Raw genomic sequence first — 27393 nt, forward strand, 5'->3', positions numbered from 1 at the left:
ATTTTTTATTGTTTAAATCATACTAAACCTTCTTATTTTAGCTCGGTAAGAATTACCCAACTTATTTCTACTTGCTGAATGCCTTTGTCTTTAACAAAGCCCCAAATCTGAGTTAACTGGAGGCACCCCTGTGGGTGTACTTTAAGGCAACCCCTGAAACACTGCTTCTTTGTGTGGTAGCACGGGAAAAATATGGGAAAAACATGGAAAAAATAAAAGGAAATCTCCCAAGATATTGGGAAGAGAATTATGGGCATCAAAAAGACTGGTCAGTCCTTAGGTACAATTTCCAAAGCGCAACTTTCTTCTGTTCAAACTATAATATCCAATTATAAACAGAATGGGAATTCCAGCCATTATACTTTTTAGGAAGGAGAAGGGTAAGATAAAGGTGTTTTTGTGTGAAATGTGTATATCAGTCACAAAAAAAGCAAAACACCTTGAAGATGCTCGTTAAAGCTGGTAAGAGAGTTTTATTATCCACAGTAAATGAGTCCTGTACCAACATAGGCTGAAGAAGACCATCATACTTTAACTAGCCTTTGAAATTAGACCACCACTCAAAGTCAAATCCTTCATGACCTAATCTGTTCCACACACTTACAGCTACAGGAAAAAATCTGTGCTATTTACATGTCACTACATATAATGGTGTGGCTTATTGGTGTATAATGTCAATGTGAGAAAAAATTTAATCAGTGGTAAAAAGTCCACACTGGTATATCATTGTACGTCTGTGCGCCCTGAAGAAACAGGGCTCTCAGTGTTGTCAGACTACTTACTTCATCAACTTTCTAAACTACTGTCATCAGGGACATTATAACAAAACATCAAAAGCAGAACCACCAGACTAATACAATATACACTATATATTGTTGCAGTTATTTGTTTATAATTCATCAGTATTTTTGTTTTTATATAGTTGTGTTTTGTCTTTTTAATAATGTTTTGACTAATCTGTTAAATGATTCCAGAGAAACCTGCTCTCCTTTTTGTTGTAAACCTTCCTTGCAGCGCCTGAAAGACAGAACTCAGGATTAAAGAAATCTCCTCATCAAAGAGATTACACAAGAGGTACATATTGTTCAGCTCCACGAGTAGTTAACCATTAAGCGAACATGTAACGGGGCCAATGTTACATTTTCAAATTGAACTTCTTTGCTTCTTCGCGTGTATTTTACCAAGTGGTCGCCTAATATTTGAATTTCGTGCGCTCATTCACTTTGCCCTTCTATGTAGTCTAGATTTGTTGTGACCGTGCTCCGTTGCCATGGTGAATAATTTGACAACAAGTGCTGTTACATCGGCGTCATCGGTGCGCGTGAACAAAAATCCTTCACCGATAGACAACGACTCGGTTTTAAAAGGTAAACACGTTTGATTTATTTCGTTTGATCGCTTGCAGGTATTGAGCAACATCAAAATAGCTTATTGGTCCTCTTAATCCAAACAGAATGCCGTCGAAGAGAGTGTGTGTGTGGTGATTAGGTTATTTCAAAACAGGATAGCAAACAATAGCTATGGTTGGCGTTATGTAGCCGTAGAAAGCAGTGCATTTACATAGGTACATTCATACCTTCTGGCTTTTAATTTTTATTTTATTTTCTGAACTGTTTATATGTTTACCTTTATTCAACCTTTTAGTCGCATACGAAGAACTGGTGGAGGCATAAAGCTTAGCTGTAGGTCCTAATGGTCAGGTTGTGAGATTTGGTTTATAACCAAAATATATTAATTTGTCAGTCAGTCAGTCAGTCAGCTTTATACTAATAGTGATTGACATATTGATTTAAATATATATATAAATAAATATATATATATATATATATATATATATATATATATATATATATATATATATATATATATATATATATATGTATATATGTATGTACAGGGGTTGGACAATGAAACTGAAACACCTGGTTTTAGACCACAATAATTTATTAGTATGGTGTAGGGCCTCCTTTTGCGGCCAATACAGCGTCAATTCATCTTGGGAATGACATATACAGGTCCTTCTCAAAATATTAGCATATTGTGATAAAGTTCATTATTTTTCATAATGTAATGATGAAAATTTAACATTCATATATTTTAGATTCATTGCACACTAACTGAAATATTTCAGGTCTTTTATTGTCTTAATACGGATGATTTTGGCATAAAGCTCATGAAAACCCAAAATTCGTATCTCACAAAATTAGCATATTTCATCCGACCAATAAAAGAAAAGTGTTTTTAATACAAAAAATCTTCAAATAATCATGTACAGTTATGCATTCAATACTTGGTCGGGAATCCTTTTGCAGAAGTGACTGCTTCAATGCGGCGTGGCATGGAGGCAATCAGCCTGTGGCACTGAGGTCTTATGGAGGCCCAGGATGCTTTGATAGCGGCCTTTAGCTCATCCAGAGTGTTGGGTCTTGAGTCTCTCAACGTTCTCTTCACAATATCCCACAGATTCTCTATGGGGTTCAGGTCAGGAGAGTTGGCAGGCCAATTGAGCACAGTTATACCATGGTCAGTAAACCATTTACCAGTGGTTTTGGCACTGTGAGCAGGTGCCAGGTCGTACTGAAAAATGAAATCTTCATCTCCATAAAGCTTTTCAGCAGATGGAAGCATGAAGTGCTCCAAAATCTCCTGATAGCTAGCTGCATTGACCCTGCCCTTGATAAAACACAGTGGACCAACACCAGCAGCTGACACGGCACCCCAGACCATCACTGACTGTGGGTACTTGACACTGGACTTCTGGCATTTTGGCATTTCCTTCTCCCCAGTCTTCCTCCAGACTCTGGCACCTTGATTTCTGAATGACATGCAGAATTTGCTTTCATCTGAAAAAAGTACTTTGGACCACTGAGCAACAGTCCAGTGCTGCTTCTCTGTTGCCCAGGTCAGGCGCTTCTGCCGCTGTTTCTGGTTCAAAAGTGGCTTGACCTGGGGAATGCAGCACCTGTAGCCCATTTCCTGCACACACCTGTGCACGGTGGCTCTGGATGTTTCTACTCCAGACTCAGTCCACTGCTTCCGCAGGTCCCCAAGGTCTGGAATCGGCCCTTCTCCACAATCTTCCTCAGGGTCCGGTCACCTCTTCTCGTTGTGCAGCGTTTTCTGCCACACTTTTTCCTTCCCACAGACTTCCCACTGAGGTGCCTTGATACAGCACTCTGGGAACAGCCTATTCGTTCAGAAATTTCTTTCTGTGTCTTACCCTCTTGCTTGAGGGTGTCAATAGTGGCCTTCTGAACAGCAGTCAGGTCGGCAGTCTTACCCATGATTGGGGTTTTGAGTGATGAACCAGGCTGGGAGTTTTAAAGGCCTCAGGAATCTTTTGCAGGTGTTTAGAGTTAACTCGTTGATTCAGATGATTAGGTTCATAGCTCGTTTAGAGACCCTTTTAATGATATGCTAATTTTGTGAGATAGGACTTTTGTGTTTTCATGAGCTGTATGCCACAATCATCTGTATTAAGACAATAAAAGACCTGAAATATTTCAGTTAGTGTGCAATTAATCTAAAATATATGAATGTTAAATTTTCATCATGACATTATGGAAAATAATGAACTTTATCACAATATGCTAATATTTTGAGAAGGACCTGTACAAGTCCTGCACAGTGGTCACAGGGATTTTAAGCCATTCTTCTTGCAGGATAGTGGCCAGGTCATTACGTGATACTGGTGGAGGAAAACGTTTCCTGACTCGCTCCTCCAAAACACCCCAAAGTGGCTCAATAATATTTAGATCTGGTGACTGTGCAGGCCATGGGAGATGTTCAACTTCACTTTCATGTTCATCAAACCAATCTTTCACCAGTCTTGCTGTGTGTATTGGTGCATTGTCGTCCTGATACACGGCACCGCCTTCAGGATACAATGTTTGAACCATTGGATGCCCATGGTCCTCAAGAATGGTTCGGTAGTCCTTGGCAGTGACGCGCCCATCTAGCACAAGTATTGGGCCAAGGGAATGCCATGATATGGCAGCCCAAAGCATCACTGATCCACCCCCATGCTTCACTCTGGGCATGCAAGAGTCTGGGTGGTACGCTTCTTTGGGGCTTCTCCACACCGTAACTCTCCCGGATGTGGGGAAAACTGTAAAGGTGGACTCATCAGAGAACAATACATGTTTCACATTGTCCACAGCCCAAGATTTGTGCTCCTTGCACCATTGAAACCAACGTTTGGCATTGGCATGAGTGACCAAAGGTTTGGCTATAGCAGCCCGGCCGTGTATATTGACCCAGTGGAGCTCCCGACGGACAGTTCTGGTGGAAACAGGAGAGTTGAGGTGCACATTTAATTCTGCCGTGATTTGGGCAGCCGTGGTTTTATGTTTTTTGGATAAAATCCGGGTTAGCACCCGAACATCCCTTTCAGACAGCTTCCTCTTGTGTCCACAGTTAATCCTGTTGGATGTGGTTTGTCCTTCTTGGTGGTATGCTGACATTACCCTGGATACTGTGGCTCTTGATACATCACAAAGACTTGCTGTCTTGGTCACAGATGCGCCAGCAAGACGTGCACCAACAATTTGTCCTCTTTTGAACTCTGGTATGTCACCCATAATGTTGTGTGCATTTCAATATTTTGAGCAAAACTGTGTTCTTATCCTGCTAATTGAACCTTCACACTCTGCTCTTACTGGTGCAATGTGCAATCAATGAAGACTGGCTCCGGTCCTTGGTTCCCATGAAGCGATCACACACTCTATCTAAAGACTCTTAAATTAACGACTCTCAACCAGTTTCTAACTTTTAGCTCTTTTAATCTAAATTAAGACAGAGGAATGATTAGATCAGCGCTGAGGCTCTCGTCTCGGACCGTCGCCGTCTGTTAGAGGATGACAAAGAGCCTCAATAGAAGGTCACATACAGTTTTTATATCTGGCTCTCCAATGCAATGGATGTGCCCTCCCTCAGTGATTATCAGTAGACTATGTGTCACCATTGTGGTGTCTATCTGTTAGATTGTGTAGAAGCGGGTGTCCATCCTTAATCTAAGTGTGTTGTGGCTTTCTAATCAACGCAGTTATACCAGCTGCTCCACTATCAACCCCAGTGCCCCAGCTTCAGGTCATTTATGACAATCCTTGGGCTATTTATCCTTGTACTGTGTGTCTATGAGCTTCTTATCCTATTGTAACAAAAGGGAAACATTAGAACTTATATTTATTTCACTATAGTATAAAAGGGAAAAACAGCTATGAGCATATTAATAAAGGTTATTCCTAACAATATATATATATATATATATATATATATTTTTTTTTTTTTTTTTTTTTTTTTTTTTCAAAGAAACGTTGACAGACATTAATTTCTCAGATATGTTTTTTTTTTTTTTTTTTTGGTTTGACTGATTGTTTATTACCTGAGTCAGTTTATTTTTTTTTTACTGTTACTCAGCAGTTTCTGCCCTTTCAGATGTGTGAGGGACCTTCCACAATATCTGGGCCAATCCCCCCAGATCCCTCTCTGTTTCCTCAGTACTACAAGCGACCTGCTTCAGGTAACATGCCGTCTAATAGTTGTGTTCATTGGATCTTGCGTTAAATATTGTCATTTTTGGAAATAAAGATGCCTCATTTGGGTAGAAATTACAGAGGCAATACTGTTATGGACTGATTTTTGCAGGTGCTTTGATAAACAAGACTTAGCAAAAGTATTTATACCCCTTAAACATTGTTGTTTTTACATTTTGTCACATTAAACCACAACCTTCAATGTATTTTGTTTGTATTGATTAATCTACACAAAGTAGCACATAACTGGGAAGTGAAGGAAAAAAGATGCATGGTTTAATCTGTTTTTAACAATAAACATTGGAGAAGCGTGGCATGCATTTATAATCATCTCCCATAAGCTGATACTTAATACTAAACACATTTTGCTGCAATTACAGCTTCAGGTCTTTAAGGGTTTGTCTCCACAAGCTTTGCATATCTAGAGACTAAAATTTTTGTCCATTCTTCTTTGGAAAATAGCTCAAGCTTTGTCATATTCAAAGGACAGCATCTGTGAAAATCAAGTTTCGAATCTTGCCACAGGTTCTCATTTATTCTGAACTTTAACAAGGCCATTCTAAAGCATGACCATGATTTGATTTCAACCATTTCATTGTAGCTCTGGCTGTATTTTTAGGGTCATTGTCCAGCTGGAAGGTGAATCTCCATTCCACTCTCAAATCTTTTGCAGTCTCTGACCGGTTTTCTTCCAGGATTGGCCCTTTATTCAGCTCCAGTTGTCTTCCCATCAAATCTGAATAGTGTTCCTGTCCTTGCTAAAGAAAAGCATCCCAGAGAATGATACCGCAACCACCATGTTTTACAGTGGCAATGGTGTGTTCAGGGTGATGCACAGCGTAAGTGTTTTGCCTCACATACAGGTCCTTCTCAAAATATTAGCATATTGTGATAAAGTTAATTATTTTCCATAATGTCATGATGAAAATTTAACATTCATATATTTTAGATTCATTGCACACTAACTGAAATATTTCAGGTCTTTTATTGTCTTAATACGGATGATTTTGGCATACAGCTCATGAAAACCCAAAATTCCTATCTCACAAAATTAGCATATCATTAAAAGGGTCTCTAAACGAGCTATGAACCTAATCATCTGAATCAACGAGTTAACTCTAAACACCTGCAAAAGATTCCTGAGGCCTTTAAAACTCCCAGCCTGGTTCATCACTCAAAACCCCAATCATGGGTAAGACTGCCGACCTGACTGCTGTCCAGAAGGCCACTATTGACACCCTCAAGCAAGAGGGTAAGACACAGAAAGAAATTTCTGAACGAATAGGCTGTTCCCAGAGTGCTGTATCAAGGCACCTCAGTGGGAAGTCTGTGGGAAGGAAAAAGTGTGGCAGAAAACGCTGCACAACGAGAAGAGGAGACCGGACCCTGAGGAAGATTGTGGAGAAGGGCCGATTCCAGACCTTGGGGGACCTGCGGAAGCAGTGGACTGAGTCTGGAGTAGAAACATCCAGAGCCACCGTGCACAGGCGTGTGCAGGAAATGGGCTACAGGTGCCGCATTCCCCAGGTCAAGCCACTTTTGAACCAGAAACAGCAGCAGAAGCGCCTGACCTGGGCTACAGAGAAGCAGCACTGGACTGTTGCTCAGTGGTCCAAAGTACTTTTTTCAGATGAAAGCAAATTCTGCATGTCATTCAGAAATCAAGGTGCCAGAGTCTGGAGGAAGACTGGGGAGAAGGAAATGCCAAAATGCCAGAAGTCCAGTGTCAAGTACCCACAGTCAGTGATGGTCTGGGGTGCCGTGTCAGCTGCTGGTGTTGGTCCACTGTGTTTTATCAAGGGCAGGGTCAATGCAGCTAGCTATCAGGAGATTTTGGAGCACTTCATGCTTCCATCTGCTGAAAAGCTTTATGGAGATGAAGATTTCATTTTTCAGCACGACCTGGCACCTGCTCACAGTGCCAAAACCACTGGTAAATGGTTTACTGACCATGGTATCACTGTGCTCAATTGGCTTGCCAACTCTCCTGACCTGAACCCCATAGAGAATCTGTGGGATATTGTGAAGAGAACGTTGAGAAACTCAAGACCCAACACTCTGGATGAGCTAAAGGCCGCTATCGAAGCATCCTGGGCCTCCATAAGACCTCAGCAGTGCCACAGGTTGATTGCCTCCATGCCACGCCGCATTGAAGCAGTCATTTCTGCCAAAGGATTCCCGACCAAGTATTGAGTGCATAACTGTACATGATTATTTGAAGGTTGACGTTTTTTGTATTAAAAACACTTTTCTTTTTTTGGTTGGATTAAATATGCTAATCTTGTGAGATAGGAATTTTGGGTTTTCATGAGCTGTATGCCACAATCATCCGTATTAAGACAATAAAAGACCTGAAATATTTCAGTTAGTGTGCAATGAATCTAAAATATATGAATGTTAAATTTTCATCATGACATTATGGAAAATAATGAACTTTATCACAATATGCTAATATTTTGAGAAGGACCTGTAGCATTTTGCATGTTGGTCAAAATGTTCAGTTTTGGTCTCTGACCAGAGCTCGTTCTTTCATGTGTTTGGTGCGTCTCCTCCATTGCTTCTAGGAAACCTTTGTTGTGGGTTTTCTTATCAAAATGGGAGAGAAATCAACTCATTAACAAGAGAAAGACCGGACTTTGTCTTTATAAATTTATTCAAAGCCATTTCAGCGTTTGTAGACTCTGTCACTGAGTTTAGTCAGTGAAGCACAGCAACAAACAGAAGTCACAAACAGTATTTATACCAGAATGAGGGTGTTATCTCAACTTGAAAGAGTTTAGAAATATGGCCCCTAGGCCCCACCCCTGGTCAGAGGTAACCAGGTTATTTATGAGAGCACCCATCTACCATCCCTTTAGACGCAACACTTCAGGGAGTGTTAACCATAAAACTTCCGATAATGAATTTAGAGCCCATCTGCTCTTAAGTAACCAAAACACAGAGGTCAGAGAAGAAAGAGGTAAAGAAAAGTTCAGAGCATTAAAAGAATTTTCCACAACACCTTCTATGGATTTCTCTTAACAATAGCTTTTTTCCTCCCCCACTTCCATAAAGGCCAGATTGGTCAAGTGATCTGACTAATAGTTGCGCTGCTTACAGATTCTCCAACCAGCGCTGTGGATCTCTGTAGCTTTTCCAGAGTTATCATGGGCCTCTTAGCTGTTTCTCTGAATAATGCTCTCCTTCTCCAGCCAGTTATATTAGTTGGATGGCCATGTCTTGGTAGATTTGCAGTTGTGACATATTTCTTTTTCCATTTTCAGATAACGGATTGAACAGTGCTCTATGAAATATATAAAATTTGGGCTATTATTTTAAAACATAACTATCTTTTAAACTACTCCACAATTTTATCCCAGACCTGTCTGCTGTGTTCCCTGGTTTTAATAAGGCTTTTTTGTTCACTAATGTTCTTAAACAAATCTCAGGCCTGAAATAACAGCTGTTTTTATGGCTAGTTTAAATTATAATCTGTTTTATTATCTGTTTAGTAGGAAGGCTGCATTGGATTTTAGTTAGAGGCATAAGAGTAATGAGAGCATACAAATGCACTCCGCACCTTTAAGATTTTTATTTCTTATAAATGTTGAAAACAATGTATCATTTTCCTTTCACTTTAAACACATCACATCACGCTATGTGTTAGTCTATCACAAGCAATAAAACATAGATTAAAGTTTCTGTGACAAAATGTTTAAAAAAAACCTCAAGGGGTATCAATACTTTGCATGTACTGTTTAGAAACCTCATCTATTAAAGAGGACTTCAGGTGTATTGAATACAAAACCTTTGGTAAAAAAATACATGATGGCTATAAACCCTTTTTCTCGCCGCCTCTAGCTCGTGGTCGTTTAGAAGGGAACCGTGAAGGGCCGTTGTCCCTTCTACTGGGTCCTCTTGCTCCAGATCCGGTGTTGCACCCGGACAGCTACAGTGCTCGCACGCCATCCTGCCGCCCCCGCATTGGCCGTAATGCCACTCATATTCTGGAACGGGGACAGAAAGGGGTTGTGGGAGAACTACTAAAACTAGAGGGGTTATCTGTAACTCCTGTTCCCAAACAGAGTAAGGACAACATGGTAGCCTGCTTTCAGTAACCTAAATTCCTTTGTAAACATATCTATTTGTGATCATTTGAATATCTTGGTTTTATTAAAATGGAAAACTGTGAATCTCTATATACTGTAGTCTATAGTGTACTGAACTGTAATTAGGACAGATTTTGTTGCTTTTCCTTGTAGAACAGAAAGTACATGACTTTGGTAAGGAGAATGTACGTCGCCTCCGGGAGATCCAGAGACGCTGCAAAGAGCAGGAAGCTGAGAGAACCCAGACCCGTCCTGTCCCAGTTAAAGCTCTGTGGACCTCTTCAAAATACCACAACATCCCATCCAGGGTGATGACTCAGTTAGAGGCAAGGACTGGGTCTAATTCTGACCGAAGTTTGACCAAATCATATTTCCCTCATGTTTTAACCTTTGTGTTTACTTCACTTAGGGTTCTAGTCCATCTGTTAGGCCTCAATGTCAAAGGTTTCTAAAGGCCCACTCTAAAGATGGCTACTCCACGCTACCAACACCTTCGCCTGTGGGTTTGCAGCGCCCGGCTTCCTCGAGTTCTACACAGGACCAGGATTTTATGGTGAGATTTAACAAAATTATGTTTTTATATTATAATACAATCATAGATTTGATCATTTGTTTAAAAGCATTGATTTCGTTGTATTTGTTTTATTCCAGCCTCTAAAATGTCTAAAAACATTTTTTGTTATGTGAAACTAAGTCAGGAGGAGAAATTGAGGAGAAATTACTTGCAATGACAAAATACAGCTAGATTGATGTCTCCTATGTTGATTCCTTTTTAAATTATGTTTACAGGTGCAAGGTCACACTATAGACTTTGTGAAACATAACGCCCGGGCTGCAGGAAAAACTATACTTCGCCGTTCACAGTCACTGACAAACCTCAGGGACAAGCGCGTCCCGAGCGCAATTAAGGGCCAAGTGCCTCAGTAGTGAGTATTTTAACAACGTATTTTACCTTATTTGTAACTTACTCTCAAATAACTTAATAAGTTTATTTATTGTATTTACTTTCTGTAATATTTCAGCTAATGAACAAAAAAGTTTATATTTTTACAGATCTTTACTGGCTTTGCTTTTTCTTTACAGTACTGGTCATTTCGCCTCTTTGCCTTTATGTGTCTTTGAAGTTCTGTTAATTTCATGCCAAACGCTTCTGTGTACTTTATGGAACCGCCTGCTGCAGGTTATTTTGTACTGACAATGCATCTTTTAGTATCCACACAGGTACAAAATGCAGGTATGCTTCGTACCAACGTTTTATAGATAGAAAACATCTTACAAGTTGGGAATCTGAATTTAACTTGACTGCACTGTTTTACAACTTATTGAAGGATTAATTATATTATATTATATTGCCAAAAGTATTGGTTCCCACCACCAATCTATGGATTCCAGTGTTCCAATCACTTCCATGGCTGCAGGTTGATAAAGTTTGGTGTGGAGAAACCTGACTGGCCTGCACAGAGTCCTGACCTCAACCTTCTTGAACACCTTTGGGATAAATTGGAATGGAGGCTGCAATTCTGGTTTTCTCATCTAACTATGAACACACTCCTAAACCTTGTGGAATAGTTAAAGTTTCTATTGTTGGCAATGGGGGGGTCCATCAACAAATGTCTGAAAGTTCATGTAAATGTAAAAGCAGACAGACAAATACTTTTGTCAATTTAGTGTATGTCTGGGTATATATTAGCAATGTTTATCTGGTAAACAGCCTTGAGATTACATTTGTTGTGAATTGGCACTATATAAATAAACTTAATTGAATAATTTATGAAAATTATTACTACAAAAACTAGCAAAAACAAACTGATACCTAATTGTTTACCTACTAAGGTTTGAATAGTTTCTTTCCAGATACAAAAGGGAAGTAGGAAAAGACTAACTGAGTACATATTTGGGGTTTGAATTGGTGAAGCGGGAAATTGACCCAAAGCCATTCTCTACCTTCTCACTCAGTCTTGAGGAAAGAAAGAAGCAGTGGCGCAAAGAGGAGGAGGAGAGGAAGAGGAATGCACCTGACCCTACGGTCCCAGCTGGTCACACCTTGATGCCTGAGAGCGAGAGACAGGAGACACTGAAGTCCCTGAAAGACAGTAGGTCTCCTCTGGATAAATAAATTCACAACCAGGCACATCATGCAGCATGTGCAAATGTATTCACATGGCAAATTCTTGTTGTTCTTTATCTTTTTTCCTCAGCCCACCGCTCATTGGTGACCGAGCTGCTCTCCCTTCCCTTAAAGGCTGACAGTCTAAGTGTCCGAACACGCCAGGCTCAGCTTGATTGTAGTCTCTCTGAGATTGAAGAGGCTATAAAGATTTTCTCCAGGGATAAGGTTTATGTCAGAGTTGATTCCTAACACAAAAGGGAGACTTTAAAAGAAGAAGAGATTGCCCTGTAAATCTGCTGTTTTATTTTGTGTATTTTAATGTAAAAGAACACTTACATTTATGTAAAATATAATTATTTTATTGTTGTGGTGGTTTGTAAACAAAAGAAAAGCAACATTTATCCTGTAAAATGCAACTGACATTAGGGAGAAAATATAAATGACAGTGCATCAACCTGGCTGCATAGGTAAACTAATGCTTTGTTGAACAACCTCTGATTTAATTTCAGCATTCAGTCTTCCTTTGTAGGAGTCTGTTGGCCTCTCACATCTTTACTTGAAAATATTTGCCCACTCTGTCTTGCAGAAGTTCTCCAGATCTGTCATATTATTTGTCATATTGTTTGTTTATTTGTTTATTTATTAGGATACCCATTGGTTTCCACCGAAGTGGTTACTAATCTTCCTGGGGTCCAGTTAATAAAATTCAATAATCTTAATACAAAACAATATTGACATTTATTATTAATAAAAACAGCATTAGTCCAAAACACATGACAGGTAGCAAATTACAAGCATATAATTTATTTAAAAAAAAAAGATTTTATTGCTCTTTTAAAATAATGTATGCTTTTTATTTCTGTAATATCTTTAGGTAATTTATTCCGGTCTTGAGATGATCTGTAAATATTTTTGTAAAAAGTAGGTTTTAGCACATATTAAAATTAATTTAGTTTCATAAGCATATCAGGTTAAATGATTATGTCTCTAATCAGAGGAAATAAGCTTTTCATAAAATGATTCTGGTCTACCTGTTAAAATTACTTTATCAAAATGAGTGAGTTATACTCCAGCTTGACCTTAAGTAGGGGCCACAATAAAGTGCAGTGCATTTCAATAATATGAACAAATTTCAATATGGACATCTTAATGCTAAGCAATCAGCCTTGTTTTGGAGTACTTGCAGCTTTGATAAATCTGATCTGTTAGCAGCAGACCATATATCTGAGCAGTATTCTAAATGAGACAGGACCAAGGATTGCACAACCTCTTTCATAACTGTAGGAGTAACAAAAGAAGAACATCGTCTGACAACAGCAATACCTTTGCCCATTTTAGTGGTTATATTGTCAATATGTTGAGACCATGACAAGTGATGATCCACTGTGATACCAAGTAATTTCATTTGGTTAACTTCCAGTGCAGAGCTCTTTGTTTTAAGGAACAACTTTTGATTATTGTGCAGTTGCTGTTTGCTACGTATTAGCATAGATCTTGTTACATTCAGAACCATATTTTTATCATTAATCCATTTCATAAGTGAATCCATCACCTTTTCCAGTACACCTGATATATTACTAACACTTTAATCAGAGTAGAACATTGTTGTGTCATCAGCATACATAAGAACTGAAGATTGTTTTAATACATGACGCCAGTCATTATTATAAACTGAATAAAGCAGAGGGCCAAGAGAGCTGCCCTGAGGCAGACCCCATTGGATCTCACAACTATTAGACAAGAAGCCGTTCTGTCAGTCAAATAGTCTTTGATCCAAATCAAAGACTTTGTTGATAGTCCATAACGTTTTAGTGTAGCAATGAGAAGATCATGGCTTATCAGATCAAAAGCGGCACTGAAGTCCAGAAATATGACACCGACTGTTACCATTGTCCAGTTCTTGATACCACAATTGTCGATCATGTGTAAGAGCTGTTGCGGGGGAATAATTAGGTTTGTAAGCATGTTAATATTTAGTGAGCAGGCTATTTTCAACAAAATACATTTGCATCTGCTTACACACTATTGTTTCCATCATTTTGCCTAAAACAGTTAATACTATTGGGTCCATTGAACAAAGCATTCTTATTCTTTGGAATGGGAAATATTTAAAAAAAAACTTTGCACTGTGGAGGAAAAGCTCCACACAACAGACATCTATTGAAAATATGGCAGGCTGAACGTGACACAAACTTAGCTGCTAACTTCAGGAGTCTACCTCCCATACTGTCTACACCAGAGGACATGTCTTCTGGTAGAGCATTTAAAAGACTCTCTACTTTTTTCACATTGATAGTAGTTAGATCAAAAGTGCAATGCTTATCTTAAAAACTGTTAATCATTTCATCCACACTGATAAAGGTTCTAGTTATATCTGAATAAAAGTAACCCAAAAACATGATTCTGCCACCACCATAGTTCATGTTGGGTTAGGTGTTCTTTTAATGATGTGCCGTGTTTGTGTGCCAAGCTTACCTTTTAGAATTGTGGCAGAAGGTTCAAGTTTGGTATCATCAGACCATAACTCAATATTTTGCAAGGTTTTGGAAGAGTTTAGCCAGGACTAGGTATTTTATGTTATCTATATTCCTTAGTCCAGACACTTGGAAAATACAGGGAACTGTTGTCACATGTACAGCACACAACCAGTACTAACCAGAAGTTCCTGTAGTTATTTTGGTGTTGCTTAGCTGGATTCCTGATCAGTTTATCTTGTCTTTTCATACTTGTAGAAGAAATATCCAGGTTTTGTTTTGTCGCTGTTGTTCCATATTTTCTCCAGTTATTGGTAATTTCCTTCACTCGTCATGGTGTTTGTAGAATGCAGTATCATTTTTTGTACCCTTCTCCTGAGTGATGCCTTTGTACAGTAACGACTGTAAAGACAAGATTGAATGCTGAAACTAAATCAGAAGGTGCCCTTACAAAGTATGAGTTTAAGAGTGTGCACATTCATGCAATCAGGTTATTGCAGGTTTGTTAGTTTTTGTTTTGTTTTTTTCATTTAAAATTGTGTTTTCAACTTGTGCGGAAAGCCTTTAAAATTATTTATCAAAGTCTGTTTTTATGCTTTAATCTCAGAACCTGCCATTTTAACATGACTGTGTACAATTTTGAGGGCAACTACAAATTTTACGTAAAGCTAAAATGAAAATCTAAAGTTTTGTTTTTTACTGTGATTAGACTTGTTTTATTGCTGATTACTAGAACTGTATGCTGTATACTTAAGATTATTAACTATTAAAAGTTATTAAGAAGGTTTCACATTCAATGTTGCACTAAAAACATGTCACAGGTCTCTCCATGATTTTCTCATGGGAAAACCAGTACTGAAAAAGAAAACTGCTATTAAAAATGTATTTTCAAAAATTCTTATTGACCAGTATCCTCAAAATTTTAAACGTGTGTTATCTATATGTTCATGTTTATCTAGAATTGGGGGGTTTTTTATCGAAAAAAGTAGATTGGGAACACTTTTGAGAGATACATGATAAACAGCGTCATCTACAGTCACAATATGCGAAGGTCGCAGATTTTATAAGAAGCTTAAGTTTTATTTTTATTTCACACATGAAAAGAAAATCTCATCAAATTTATTTCTACTTATCCGTTGTTGGCAAGCAAAAATTAAAAAGAAAGCCTTGTATTTTATTGAAATATTTTGTAATTTAATGGAAATCAAATAACCATTTTTCTTGACATTACTGTTTCTTGGCGACAATGACAACACCCAGTTATAAAAACATGGGCGGACCGAAATAGAAAATTGTGGATACTCTGGGGAGAAAACAAAAAAATCAAGAAAATTTGTGTTTTGTCACGTGGGGTAATGACGTGTTACGCATTTCAACCAACCGTTTGGGTCATTGTTCAGCGTGTGTTAGACGTGGCTAAAGTGTTAGCAAGGTGCTAACTACAAATACAAAGAGGTACTGACTTCTGCGCGATAATAAAGCCGCCCTGCTTTTAGAGGATATCTAGTGGTAATTGTAATCTAGAATGAGCAAGAGGAAAGCGCCACAGGAGTCCCTAAATGACGGAATAACTGACTTTCTTGTCGGTAAGTGACGTTAGGTTCAGTCAACAGTTAGCTAGCCTGACAGTTGCAGTGTTTTTACTATTTAAATTGTCTTCAAATTACTTTCGATGAGTAATATACTTGTAAAATTGTCTTCGTAGATATTTTTCCTCTTGCGTGTTTTTACGCGTTTGGGTTTCTCTTACAGTTTTATGTGCATGTTGAAATTTAAATGCCTACTTCCGTTTCTGTGGTTCTGTTCTTAAAGTTGCTTCTGGTTGCAGAGCTGGCCAACTACGAGAAAAATGTCAACAGGGCAATACACAAGTATAATGCATACAGGTGAGGATTTTAATATTAAAGACTTATGTTTCTGCTTCATCTTTCACCCACTTGCTGTCAGCGAGTTTAGAGATGTTTTAAAATCATTCTGACCATGACTTTTAAAAATGGTACTTACTTTCTGCATAAATGCTTCTTTTTGCCATTCAATAATGTTTTTATTGTGTGTTGTGGATAGGAAAGCGGCGTCCACCATTGCCAAGTACCCTCACAAGATTAAGAGTGGAGAAGAAGCCAAGAAACTGGTATGTGCTAAATACATTCTCCTTATTGTTCTTTATTGTTTTTTAAACTATGTAACTAATGGACTATGTTATAGTGAGATATAACGAAAGTTACGTATGTAACTACGGTTCTATGAATCCCGGATGACCGCTCGGCAGGGGCTGATCCTGCAAGGAGTAAGCCACAGAGATCATTTCCACAATCCAACGTGCCAACCGCTGTCTAGAAAGGGCCTGACCTTTCCGAGAGCCAGCATAACAAACGAAGAGACAGTCAGTCCGACGAATGGGTGCCGTGGAGCGGACATACGCCTCAAGTGCTCGGACAGGGCAAAGAGGCTCAGAGGGGGCCCCAGGATTAAATCGGGAAAGCTGGTGTGGCAGCACACTGCCAGCCACTGCAGGCACCTTTGGCACAAAGGAAGCATTAGTCCACAGTGTAACACTGGAGCCATCCGGGTTCCACCGACAGCATGGTTCAGACACAGCCAGAGCATGCAATTCCCCCACCCGTTTGGCAGAAGCAATGGCCAACAGGAAGGCGGTTTTCAGGGAGAGCCACTTGAGATCCGCCCCTGTAACGGGCTCAAAAGGGGGGGGACTGAAGAGCCGCAAGCACTAGCGACAAATCCCACGTAGGGGCCACAGGGCACCTGGGCGGACACAAGCACCTGGCACCCTTCAGGAACAGCACGACATCCCCATGCCGGCCAACAGAGCAACCACCAAACCCAACATGCCAACGGGAAATGGCTGCTACATACACCTTTAAGGTGGAAGGGGATCGCCTTAGATCCAGCAACTCCTGGAGGAAGGACAGCAAATGGGAAACAGGACAGCGAATAGGGTCCAGTCCCTTACCACGGCACCAGCCGGCAAAGATCGCCCACTTAGCACCATATGCAGCCCGCGTGGACGGCGCCCATGCGCCAGTCGTGGTCTGTCCAACCCTGCCCCCATAATGGGAGAAGGCAGAGCCTGCACCTGTAGAGGCCAAAGCCAGAGTTTCAGGCAGCCCGGATCGGGGTGGAGAATCCGGCCTCCCATCTGGGAAAGGAGGTCTCTCCTGGAGGGGAGGCACATCAGCAAGCTGGAGCAGAGCCTGCGCAGCAGAGGAAACCAGGTCCTCCCTGGCCAAAAGGGGGCTACCAGCAGAAGCTTGTGCCTGTCCTGAAGAACCCTCAGAAGCGTCTGGGGGATCAGGGGAAACGGGGGAAAGGCGTAGAGAAGGGTCCGGGGCCACTCGTGCGCCATTGCGTCGTAGCCCAGAGGACTGGCATTGTCCATCAGGGAAAACCAGAGGGGACAGTGAACTGCATCTCTGGGAGCAAACAGGTCCACCTCCGCCCTGCCGAAGGTGGCCCAAATGCGATCCACCACCTCCGGGTGAAGCCGCCACTCACCTGGAAGTGGCACCTGCCGAGACAGAAAGTCCACAGAAACAGTCTGCGGACGCGGAATATGGGCTGCCCTGAGGCTGGCAAGGCGTGACTCCGCCCAGACCAGGAGCCGCCGCGCCAGGGACAGTAGTCTCAGAGACCTGGACCCCCTTTGGTGATTTATATGGAAGACAACCGTGGTGTTGTCCGACCAGACCAACATATGTCGTCCCAGCAGCCCTGGAAGGGAAGCACGGAGCGCCAGGAACACAGCCATCAGCTCCAGAACATTGATATGGACCCCGCACTGCCGCGGGGACCACACCCCCTGAGCCGCACAGTCTTGCCAGGTTGCTCCCCAACCCTTGGAGGAAGCATCCGTATGGACGACTTCCCTCCAACACAGAAGGGGGCTGAGCGGGACACCCGCCATGATGTAGGATCCGTTCTGCCACTGGGACAGAGACTGTAGGCACCGCGGCACAACCCGAAGCCATCAGAGCCGGTGAGTACGCCGGGAGGGGTCCAGGCTGACCCCGTTCAGCCACATCTGCAGGGGCCGCAATGAAAGAAGCCCCAGAGGCACCACGCTGGACGCAGCAGTGAGTATGCCCAGAAGATGCAGCCACTCCACACACCGTGGAGCCCTGCCAAGACGGAAGCTCGGAAGCATGGCCAGGATATCGCCGAGGAGAGGGACAGACGATCATGGAACCAGAATCTAGAACCATGCCTAAGAAAATTGTCACCTGGGAGGGGAGCAGGCTGCTCTTCTCCAGGTTCACCTTCAAACCCAGCTGACATAAGTGGGCGAGCATCGTCTGGGTGTCTCGGATCGCCTGATCGCGGGTTGCAGCACAAATGAGCCAGTCGTCCAAATATGGCTGGATCCGCAGTCCCTGTGCCCGCAGGGGGGAAAGGGCCACTGCCACACACCGGGTGAACACCCGAGGAGAAAGGGAAAGACCAAAGGGAAGAACCCGGAACTGGAATGCCTCCCGTGAAAGGCAAAGCGGAGAAAACGCCAATGGTCCGGAGCAATGGGGACATGAAAATAGGCGTCTTTCAGGTCGATAGCCGCGAACCAGTCTCCCGGGGAGATCGCCTGCAGAACCTCCCGGGTGGTCAACATATGGAAAGGCAGAACCTTGAAAAAAGTGTTCTCCTTTTAGTGTAATGACATCCTTATATGTCAGAGTGGCATCAAGCATGCTTGTACTACTATACAGCAATGTTTTTTAGAAGATTGTGTATAAAAGTGTGTGTGTGTGTGTATATATATATATATATTTTTTTTTTTTTTTCACATCCTGTTACTCTAACATTTCATCAGGATGGAGTTGGTGCTAAAATAGCTGAAAAGATTGACGAGTTCTTGCAAACTGGAAAACTAAGAAAACTTGAAAAGGTGAGTCTGGGTGTTGGTGAATACATCACTCTTTCCACTGTTTATTTTGTTTGAACTTGACATTATGGCACAAGTGACAGCAAACGTATACATCGACATGCAAGATGTAAAATCAAAAGTGGCCAACCACCACAGTATGTGAGGTGCAGCTTAAATTGATGTTTGCCCTTATGGTCCGTCAGTAACAGACCTCCACCAGTAGAGGTTACTTAAGTGCATAAGCTCCGCTGCTCTCCGTGTAGATGATTTCTGTAAATTTTGCTACGCAAACCCATGACTGTTACTTATTTCCATCTAGATCCGAAATGATGACACCAGCTCTTCCATAAATTTCCTCACCAGGGTCACTGGAATCGGGTATGTTAGCAGTTTTACCAAATTGATCAATTTAATTGCTGCTTCTGAGAACTTTTATTATGCATTATATTATATTCCTTTATTTATGCATATAACAAAGTTTGTGTCTGGGGTCTTGACCTTTAGGCCTGCTGCTGCCAGGAAGTTTTTTGAAGAAGGGGTGAAGACATTGGATGGTTTGTATCGCACATACTGCACATCACAATTCTTTTTTTCTTGTTTTCTTTAACAACTAAACTCACCAGAATACGTTGAAACCGACCTACATGTTTAAAGGTTTTGTATATGCTTTGTATATTGTGTATGCTGGCAACATTTAAGTGTAATTCTTTGTATTTTCCTTTCAGATTTGAAAAAGGTAGAGCACAAGTTAAATCACCACCAAAAAATTGGACTCAAGTAAGTTTGTCTAAAGGTTTATTAGATTTAAAATTTGTACCTTACAATTTTAAGTTGTCTTATGTTAGAGCATACAGTGTTTATGTTTTTTTTTTTTTTTTGTGGTCCATTTAGGTACTTTGAAGAATTTGAGAAAAGGATCCCAAGAGCCGAAATGGAAAAGATGGAGGTGATTATGCTTTTCACAATTACTGTGTCTGATTTTATTTGCAGTCCTTTAAAGTATAATCTTATGTTTTTCTATTAAGGCTCTTATTCTGGCAGAGTTAAAGAAAATTGATCCAGAATATATCGGAACGATCTGCGGAAGCTACAGAAGAGGTAGTTCCATCAAACTGATTATTAGTCTTTAATCTCCAAGGGTAGTTCTTCTTTTTAAAATGTTTTTAACTTCCAGGTGCAGTATCAAGTGGTGATATTGATATTTTGCTAACTCACCCAAATTACACTTCTCAAACAGAGAAGCAGGTAAAACCTACACAAAAACTGTTTCTTACTTAGTCTAAAGTTAGTAATGTCTTTTGGTAAAAACATGGTTTAACTAATTTAATTCTCTGTTTGCAGCCCAAGCTTTTACATGCTGTGGTCGATCATTTGGAGTCCATTGGGTTTGTGACCGACACTCTGTCTAAAGGAGACACCAAGTTCATGGTGAGGCCTCTGTTAATTTTCTTAAATGCAGTCAGCTGTTGGTATCTTGATGTTGTGATTGGTAATGAAGTTAGTGTTGTAAATGCACCCATCCTCTTTAGCCCCTAACTCGTAATGAACTGCCTCCTTTTGTTCAGGGAGTCTGTCAGCTGCAGGAGAGTGATGATGATGAGGAAGAACATCTTCACAGGCGTATTGATATTAGGTAAAGCTTTCACAGTCAAATACTATTAGGTTATTCATCCGATATATACACCGCTCAAAAAAATAAAGGGAACACCTAAACAACACAATATACAGGGGTTGGACAATGAAACTGAAACACCTGGTTTTAGACCACAATAATTTATTAGTATGGTGTAGGACCTCCTTTTGCGGCCAATACAGCGTCAATTCGTCTTGGGAATGACATATACAAGTCCTGCACAGTGGTCAGAGGGATTTTAAGCCATTCTTCTTGCAGGATAGTGGCCAGGTCACTACGTGATACTGGTGGAAGAAAACGTTTCCTGACTCGCTCCTCCAAAACACCCCAAAGTGGCTCAATAATATTTAGATCTGGTGACTGTGCAGGCCATGGGAGATGTTCAACTTCACTTTCATGTTCATCAAACCAATCTTTCACCAGTCTTGCTGTGTGTATTGGAGCATTGTCATCCTGATACACGGCACCACCTTCAGGATACAATGTTTGAACCATTGGATGCACATGGTCCTCAAGAATGGTTCGGTAGTCCTTGGCAGTGACGTGCTCATCTAGCACAAGTATTGAGCCAAGGGAATGTCATGATATGGCAGCCCAAAGCATCACTGATCCACCCCCATGCTTCACTCTGGGCATGCAACAGTCTGGGTGGTAAGCTTCTTTGGGGCTTCTCCACACCGTAACTCTCCCAGATGTGGGGAAAACAGTAAAAGTGGACTCATCAGAGAACAATACATGTTTCACATTGTCCACAGACCAAGATTTGCGCTCCTTGCACCATTGAAACCGACGTTTGGCATTGGCATGAGTGACCAAAGGTTTGGCTATAGCAGCCCGGCCGTGTATATTGACCCTGTGGAGATCCTGACGGACAGTTCTGGTGGAAACAGGAGAGTTGAGGTGCACATTTAATTCTGCCGTGATTTGGGCAGCCGTGGTTTTATGTTTTTTGGATACAATCCGGGTTAGCACCTGATCATCCCTTTCAGACAGCTTCCTCTTGCGTCCACAGTTAATCCTGTTGGATGTGGTTCGTCCTTCTTGGTGGTATGCTGACATTACCCTGGATACCATGGCTCTTGATACATCACAAAGACTTGCTGTCTTGGTCACAGATGCGCCAGCAAGACATGCACCAACAATTTGTCCTCTTTTGAACTCTGGTATGTCACCCATAATGTTGTGTGCATTTCAATTTTTTGAGCAAAACTGTGGTCTTACCCTGCTAATTGAACCTTCACACTCTGCTCTTACTGGTGCAATGTGCAATCAATGAAGACTGGCTACCAGACTGGTCCAATTTAGCCATGAAACCTCCCACACTAAAATGACAAGTGTTTCAGTTTCATTGCCCAACCCCTGTAACTCCAAGTGAAACTTCTGTGAAATCAAACTGTCCACTTAGGAAGCAACACTGATTGACAATCAATTTCACTGCTGTTGTGCAAATGAAATAGACAACAGGGGAAATCTTTGGCGATTAGTAAGACACACTCAATAAAGGAGAGGTTCTGCAGGTGGGGACCACAGACCACTTCTCATTACCTTGCAGAGCCCTGTAAAATGACCTCCAGCAGGCCACAAATGTACATGTGTCTGCACAAATGATTAAAAACCGACTCCATGAGGATGGTATGAGGGCCCGACATCCATAAATGGGGGTTGTGCTCACAGCCCAACACCGTGCAGGACACTTAGCCACTGGTGCCCTGTGCTCTTCACAGATAAAAGCAGGTTCACACTGAGCACATGTGACAGACGTGACAGAGTCTGGAGACACCGTGGAGAGCGATCTGCTGCCTGCAACATCCTTCAACATGACTGGTTTGGCAGTGGGTCAGTAATGGTGTGGGGTGGCATTTCTTTGGTGGGCCGCATGGCCCTCCATGTGCTCGCCAGAGGTAGCCTGACTGCCATTAGGTACCGAGATGAGATCCTCAGACCCCTTGTGAGACCATATGCTGGTGCGGTTGGCCCTGGGTTCCTCCTAATGCAGGACAATGCTAGACCTTATGTGGCTGGAGTGTGTCAGCAGTTCCTGCAAGATGAAGACATTGAAGCTATGGACTGGCCCGCCCGTTCACCAGACCTGAATCCAATTGAGCACATCTGGGACATCATGTCTCGCTCCATCCACCAACGTCATGTTGCACCACAGACTGTCCAGGAGTTGGTGGATGCTTTAGTCCAGGTCTGGGAGGAGATCCCTCAGGAGACCATCCACCGTCTCATCAGGAGCATGCCCAGGCGTTGTAGGGAGGTCATACAGACACATGGAAGTCACACACAATACTGAGCCTCATTTTAACTTGTTTTAAGGACATTACATCAAAGTTGGATCAACCTGTAGTGTGTTTTTCCACTTTAATTTTGTGTGTGACTCCAAATCCAGGCCTCCATTGGTTAATAAATTTGATTTCCATTGATGATTTTTGTGTGATTTTGTTGTCAGCACATTAAACTTTGTACAGAACAAAGTATTCAGTGAGAATATTTCTTTCAGATCTAGGATGTTATTTGAGTGTTCCCTTTATTTTATTTTTTTGAGCAGTGTAGTTCTGGTCAGAACCTTATAAACCTTATAAGCCTGAATGTCAGATTGAGTTTGGCCTTTAAACAGTCCATTCAGAGTGGACCGATTATACAAAAAACAACTTAAATGAATTTTTAAAATTAAAACAAGTAAGAATTTATTGTGGGTTTACTGTAATCAACACAAAGTCTACATTCAAAACACAATTCAAATATATACATACACCCAACATCTATTTGGGTAAATGTCCTTCAGGAAGGTGCAGAGAAACCAAATGTTTGTAGCCATCAACAATCTTCTGGCATAATTGTGGAAGGATATTTGATCACTCTTATTAAAAATGGGAGAGCTCATATAAATCGTTTGTTTTCCTAGTGTGGACCTGAATTACACGCTTAGTCGGTACATTTTCAAGAGGATTGAGGTGAAGGCTTAAAAGACACCATTCAGGAAGTCTTTGGAAACTACTTTTGATGTACGCCAGGAAGCCATATGAATGAACTCTACGAATTGTTATACAAAGTGCTCAAATATCCACAATAATTATATCAGTCGGTTTTTGATGGTTCTAGAAAGTTTACACTTTCTCCGCAACTTGGGAAGGGACATTTAACCCAAATATTGGTGTGGTTATGCATATGTGATTAAATCTGTGTGCAAATCCTTACCTTTGTCCCAAACAAACTGGCCTTATCTATAACATTAACATAATTTGCGAAACTATTTTGAGCTTCCATTTAGAATTAAAACTTGTAGTTAGATCTTTTTTTAATCCAATCAGTCTTTCTTGATTTTCCCAAGGTTAATTCCCAAGGACCAGTACTACTGTGGAGTTCTGTATTTCACTGGAAGTGACATCTTTAATAAGAATATGAGGACTCATGCTCTGGAGAAGGGCTTCACTCTGAATGAGTATACCATAAGGCCGGTTGGTGTCACTGGTGAGTCTCTGTCAACTGCAATGAAATAAACTCCTTGTTCAACTTTGCAACTTCAGCCAGTAGCCATTTTACTTGGCTTTAAACATGTTTTAATTGTAGGTATAGCAGGAGAGCCTCTGTTGGTGGACAGTGAGAGAGACATCTTTGAATACATCCAGTACAGATACAGAGAGCCGAAGGATCGCAGCGAGTGAAGAAAATCTACGGCTGTCCTTCAAACATGGATTTAAAAAAAAAAAAAAGAGGAACTTGATCTTCTTTTACCACTTACTCATGACACTGAAAGATGGAGTAAATGTGAAAATAATTTTAATTATTAGAGTCGGATGTTTTTTTCCAACTTATGTTAAAATGATCTTCACATTCTGGACTTAATATTTATTTATAATACTTCATGTCTCATAAAAGTGCTTCTGCTTTATTTTTAGGGTTTTAAATCATGTCAACTGTAATATGTGTGCCTCATTTTTAAATTAAGTTTTTAGTAAACCAAAAAAGGGAACTACAAATGTTTGAGCTATTTGAAGTGGATAGTCTGTTACATTGTGTTTGTACTCCCTGAAAATGTGTATTTTTGCTTTTATTACTGTAGTACATTAGCGTTTTAGTTTGTAGGTCTTAAGTTTAAGTAAATAGTTTGAAAATGGTACAGTGATGTGCCCTTGACTAAATATTAGGCTAGGTTGTAGACTGGTAGGAATATGGTAATCATATTCTTGAAACAGTTTACAGTGTCCCTGCATTGAAATTTGACTATGTTGAATGGTAAGTTTAATGAACCTGTCATATGAGATGACAAAATGACAACATGCAATGTTGAATCATGACAGAATATGGTATTTTTCCATGAAGTAGGTGAAAGTGAGACTTGGAATATTAGATTGTGATTGATTTCAGTTCTGCATATAAGTCAGACGTTAAGAAGAAAATGGAACGTGAAGAATTGCTCATTGACAGTCACGGATTTGGAATAAAGAAGTACTGTCCATCTGCTTTTTGCTCCTTTTGTGATGTTTGTTTAATAATAAATACTGCTCCTGGATAATTGCAACATACACTAAATGTTAAATCTGCACATTTATATATCCCATTTGCCACCTTTTTAATTTGGATTGTTCCACTGGGAGCTCATGACCTCTACCACTGGTCTGGATGTTTTGGGATTCTACAAAGTATCTTAGTAGTTTTTAGGACCATGGTCTTTAGGACAAGTATCTCAACATGTTCCTGGAACCTACTTGGGTCACTCTCCCGGTTTGGGCTTCACAGCCCGAATGCTCAGATTCCACTGGCAGGTCCTCACTGCAACTGTTTTTGTTTTTTCTTTTAACCTTTGTTATTTTCAAATTCAGGTGTGCCCAATTCCAGTCCTGGAAATATACTATTCTGCAAACTTTAAATGCATTCCTTCCTCTACACACCTGAATCAAATAAATGGCTTGGTACCAGGACCCCGCAAAGCTGAATGGCAGCTGATGAGGGAAGCCAACTATTTAATTCAGGTGTATTCAAGAAGGAGTATTCTGTAATACAAAAACAAAACCAAAGAGCAAAGTGTACCAGAGTCAAATTCCTTGTTTGTATGTACGAACTTGGCAATAAAGCTGATTCTGATTCTGAATTCATCTAAAAATTGCTGGATGGTAGCTCCTGAGGGTTAGACTTTGGCACACCTGCTCAAGCGTCTTGTGTTCTACCTTCTAGATCAAGGGTGTCCAACTTCAGTCCTCAAGGGCTGGTGTCCTGTGTGTTCCAGATGTCGCTGCACCAACACGGTAGTTTCAGAAGGCTAGCTTCCTTTCCAGTTATGCAGGAGCCTGCTAATGACCTTATCGTTTGAATCGGCTGGTTTGACCCAAGGAAACATTTTAAATATGCAGAACCATCGTCAAAGAGGATGGATTTTTGACGCCACTGGTCTTCATGATGGTGATGATAAGGACAATGATGTAATTGTTTGGCATTTCTACATCTAACACTATTGCCTTTTTTATATTTTCAACCATCACATATGTTCAGTTGGTTAGACAGGTGCATGTCAGTCTGGATCTTCAAGTCCCACACATTTTTTCCTTTGGTATTCTTCATCGCCCATGGAGGTGACTTCCAACTTATTCTTGGCACAGATGTTCCTGTACACTATTCCAGCCACTTGGTTTTAATGTTTGTTGTACAGTTTGCCTGCCAATATGTGTTTGACTGTCCCTGGGGCATCTGTGGCTGTTTAATTCCAGTATCTTAGCAGTTCCATCATGGTTGGTAACCCTAATGCCTCTCAGTCCTTGATTCCACTCATTTTTAGTCAGTGATGCAGATGCACAACACTGCATTTTTTTAAGGAGTTAGCAGTTCAAGGTACTTCTCCAAGCAAGAATCCTACACACTGCTAAAGTAGAGTCTGATTTAGGTATTTTTGCAAGTTTTTTTAAATAAGAAAATAAGAGAATGAAAAATGACTTACAGACTTTATTTCTTGTTCCATTGTGAACGATATAATTGAATTAATCTCTTTTTATGCTAAATGCACATTGAAGTGTCAAATCCATCTGTCAGCAATCTCTCCATTTATCCATGCATTCAGCTAAATTATCTATTGATCTGTCCATCCTTTCATCTATCATCAGTCAATCATTACGTGTGACCACCTGTCAATCTGTCCATTATCCAACTATTCATCCATTAATATACTTATCAATTACTGACCAAGCATCAATCTGTTCATCCATCCATTAATCCATGTATCAATGTGTCTGTCATGTACCCATCCATCCATCTATCTATCCAATTCATCTGTCCATTCCTGTGTCCATCCTTCCTTAAAGTTTTTTGTTTTCGCAAATTTTATATTTAAAGCCTGAGATATGAAACTTTTAGTTTGGAAAAGTAGTTTTGAGTCTTGGAAAACGTTGGAAACTTCTCTAACAATTTTAGTAAACATAAAGACTAACTTTTTTTTTTTTTTTTTTTTACAGACTTGGGCTTTTAAAGGCATAGCCTTTAATGTATCGCATAAAAATTCTCAAAATCTGAATGTATGCTTTTATAAAAATAGATTTTTCAGTTTTTTGAGAAAAAAAAATGTTTCCACAGAACAATGTAAACACTCTTTTAAATTTTAGCAAACGTGCAAATAAAATTCCTCAAATGGAAAAATAAAATTCGTTACTGCATTAGAAAAACAATTCAGTTTAGCAATTATCCCAT

At 40.5% G+C, this 27393-nt stretch overlaps 2 protein-coding genes across 5 annotated transcripts; both read left to right on the top strand.

Annotated features, from left to right (window-relative positions):
* The first annotated feature begins 1118 nt into the window (after window positions 1-1118).
* On the top strand, window positions 1119-12458 carry enkd1 (enkurin domain containing 1). 4 transcript variants are annotated; one of them, XM_047380289.1, is made up of 8 exons: window positions 1119-1367; window positions 5419-5521; window positions 9375-9599; window positions 9776-9948; window positions 10032-10175; window positions 10412-10548; window positions 11579-11715; window positions 11821-12458. In XM_047380289.1, the coding sequence occupies exons 2-8, from the start codon at window positions 5437-5439 to the stop codon at window positions 11979-11981; spliced, it is 1062 nt and encodes a 353-aa protein (XP_047236245.1). In that variant the 5' UTR covers window positions 1119-1367; window positions 5419-5436; the 3' UTR covers window positions 11982-12458. The 4 variants fall into 4 exon arrangements, with proteins under 4 accessions (XP_047236245.1, XP_047236246.1, XP_047236244.1 ...); XM_047380290.1 differs by having other exon boundaries at window positions 5422-5521; XM_047380288.1 differs by having other exon boundaries at window positions 5437-5521.
* Window positions 12459-15576: 3118 nt separating this feature from the next.
* On the top strand, window positions 15577-25182 carry polb (polymerase (DNA directed), beta). The gene is made up of 14 exons (XM_047380298.1): window positions 15577-15792; window positions 16035-16092; window positions 16271-16337; window positions 19029-19103; window positions 19402-19460; window positions 19587-19636; window positions 19808-19859; window positions 19974-20028; window positions 20108-20180; window positions 20257-20327; window positions 20424-20510; window positions 20648-20715; window positions 24050-24189; window positions 24289-25182. The coding sequence occupies exons 1-14, from the start codon at window positions 15732-15734 to the stop codon at window positions 24381-24383; spliced, it is 1011 nt and encodes a 336-aa protein (XP_047236254.1). The 5' UTR covers window positions 15577-15731; the 3' UTR covers window positions 24384-25182.
* Window positions 25183-27393: the final 2211 nt, after the last annotated feature.

This window comes from Girardinichthys multiradiatus, chromosome 12 (genome assembly GCF_021462225.1).
Source record: "Girardinichthys multiradiatus isolate DD_20200921_A chromosome 12, DD_fGirMul_XY1, whole genome shotgun sequence".
In the NCBI taxonomy this organism is placed as follows: domain Eukaryota; kingdom Metazoa; phylum Chordata; class Actinopteri; order Cyprinodontiformes; family Goodeidae; genus Girardinichthys; species Girardinichthys multiradiatus.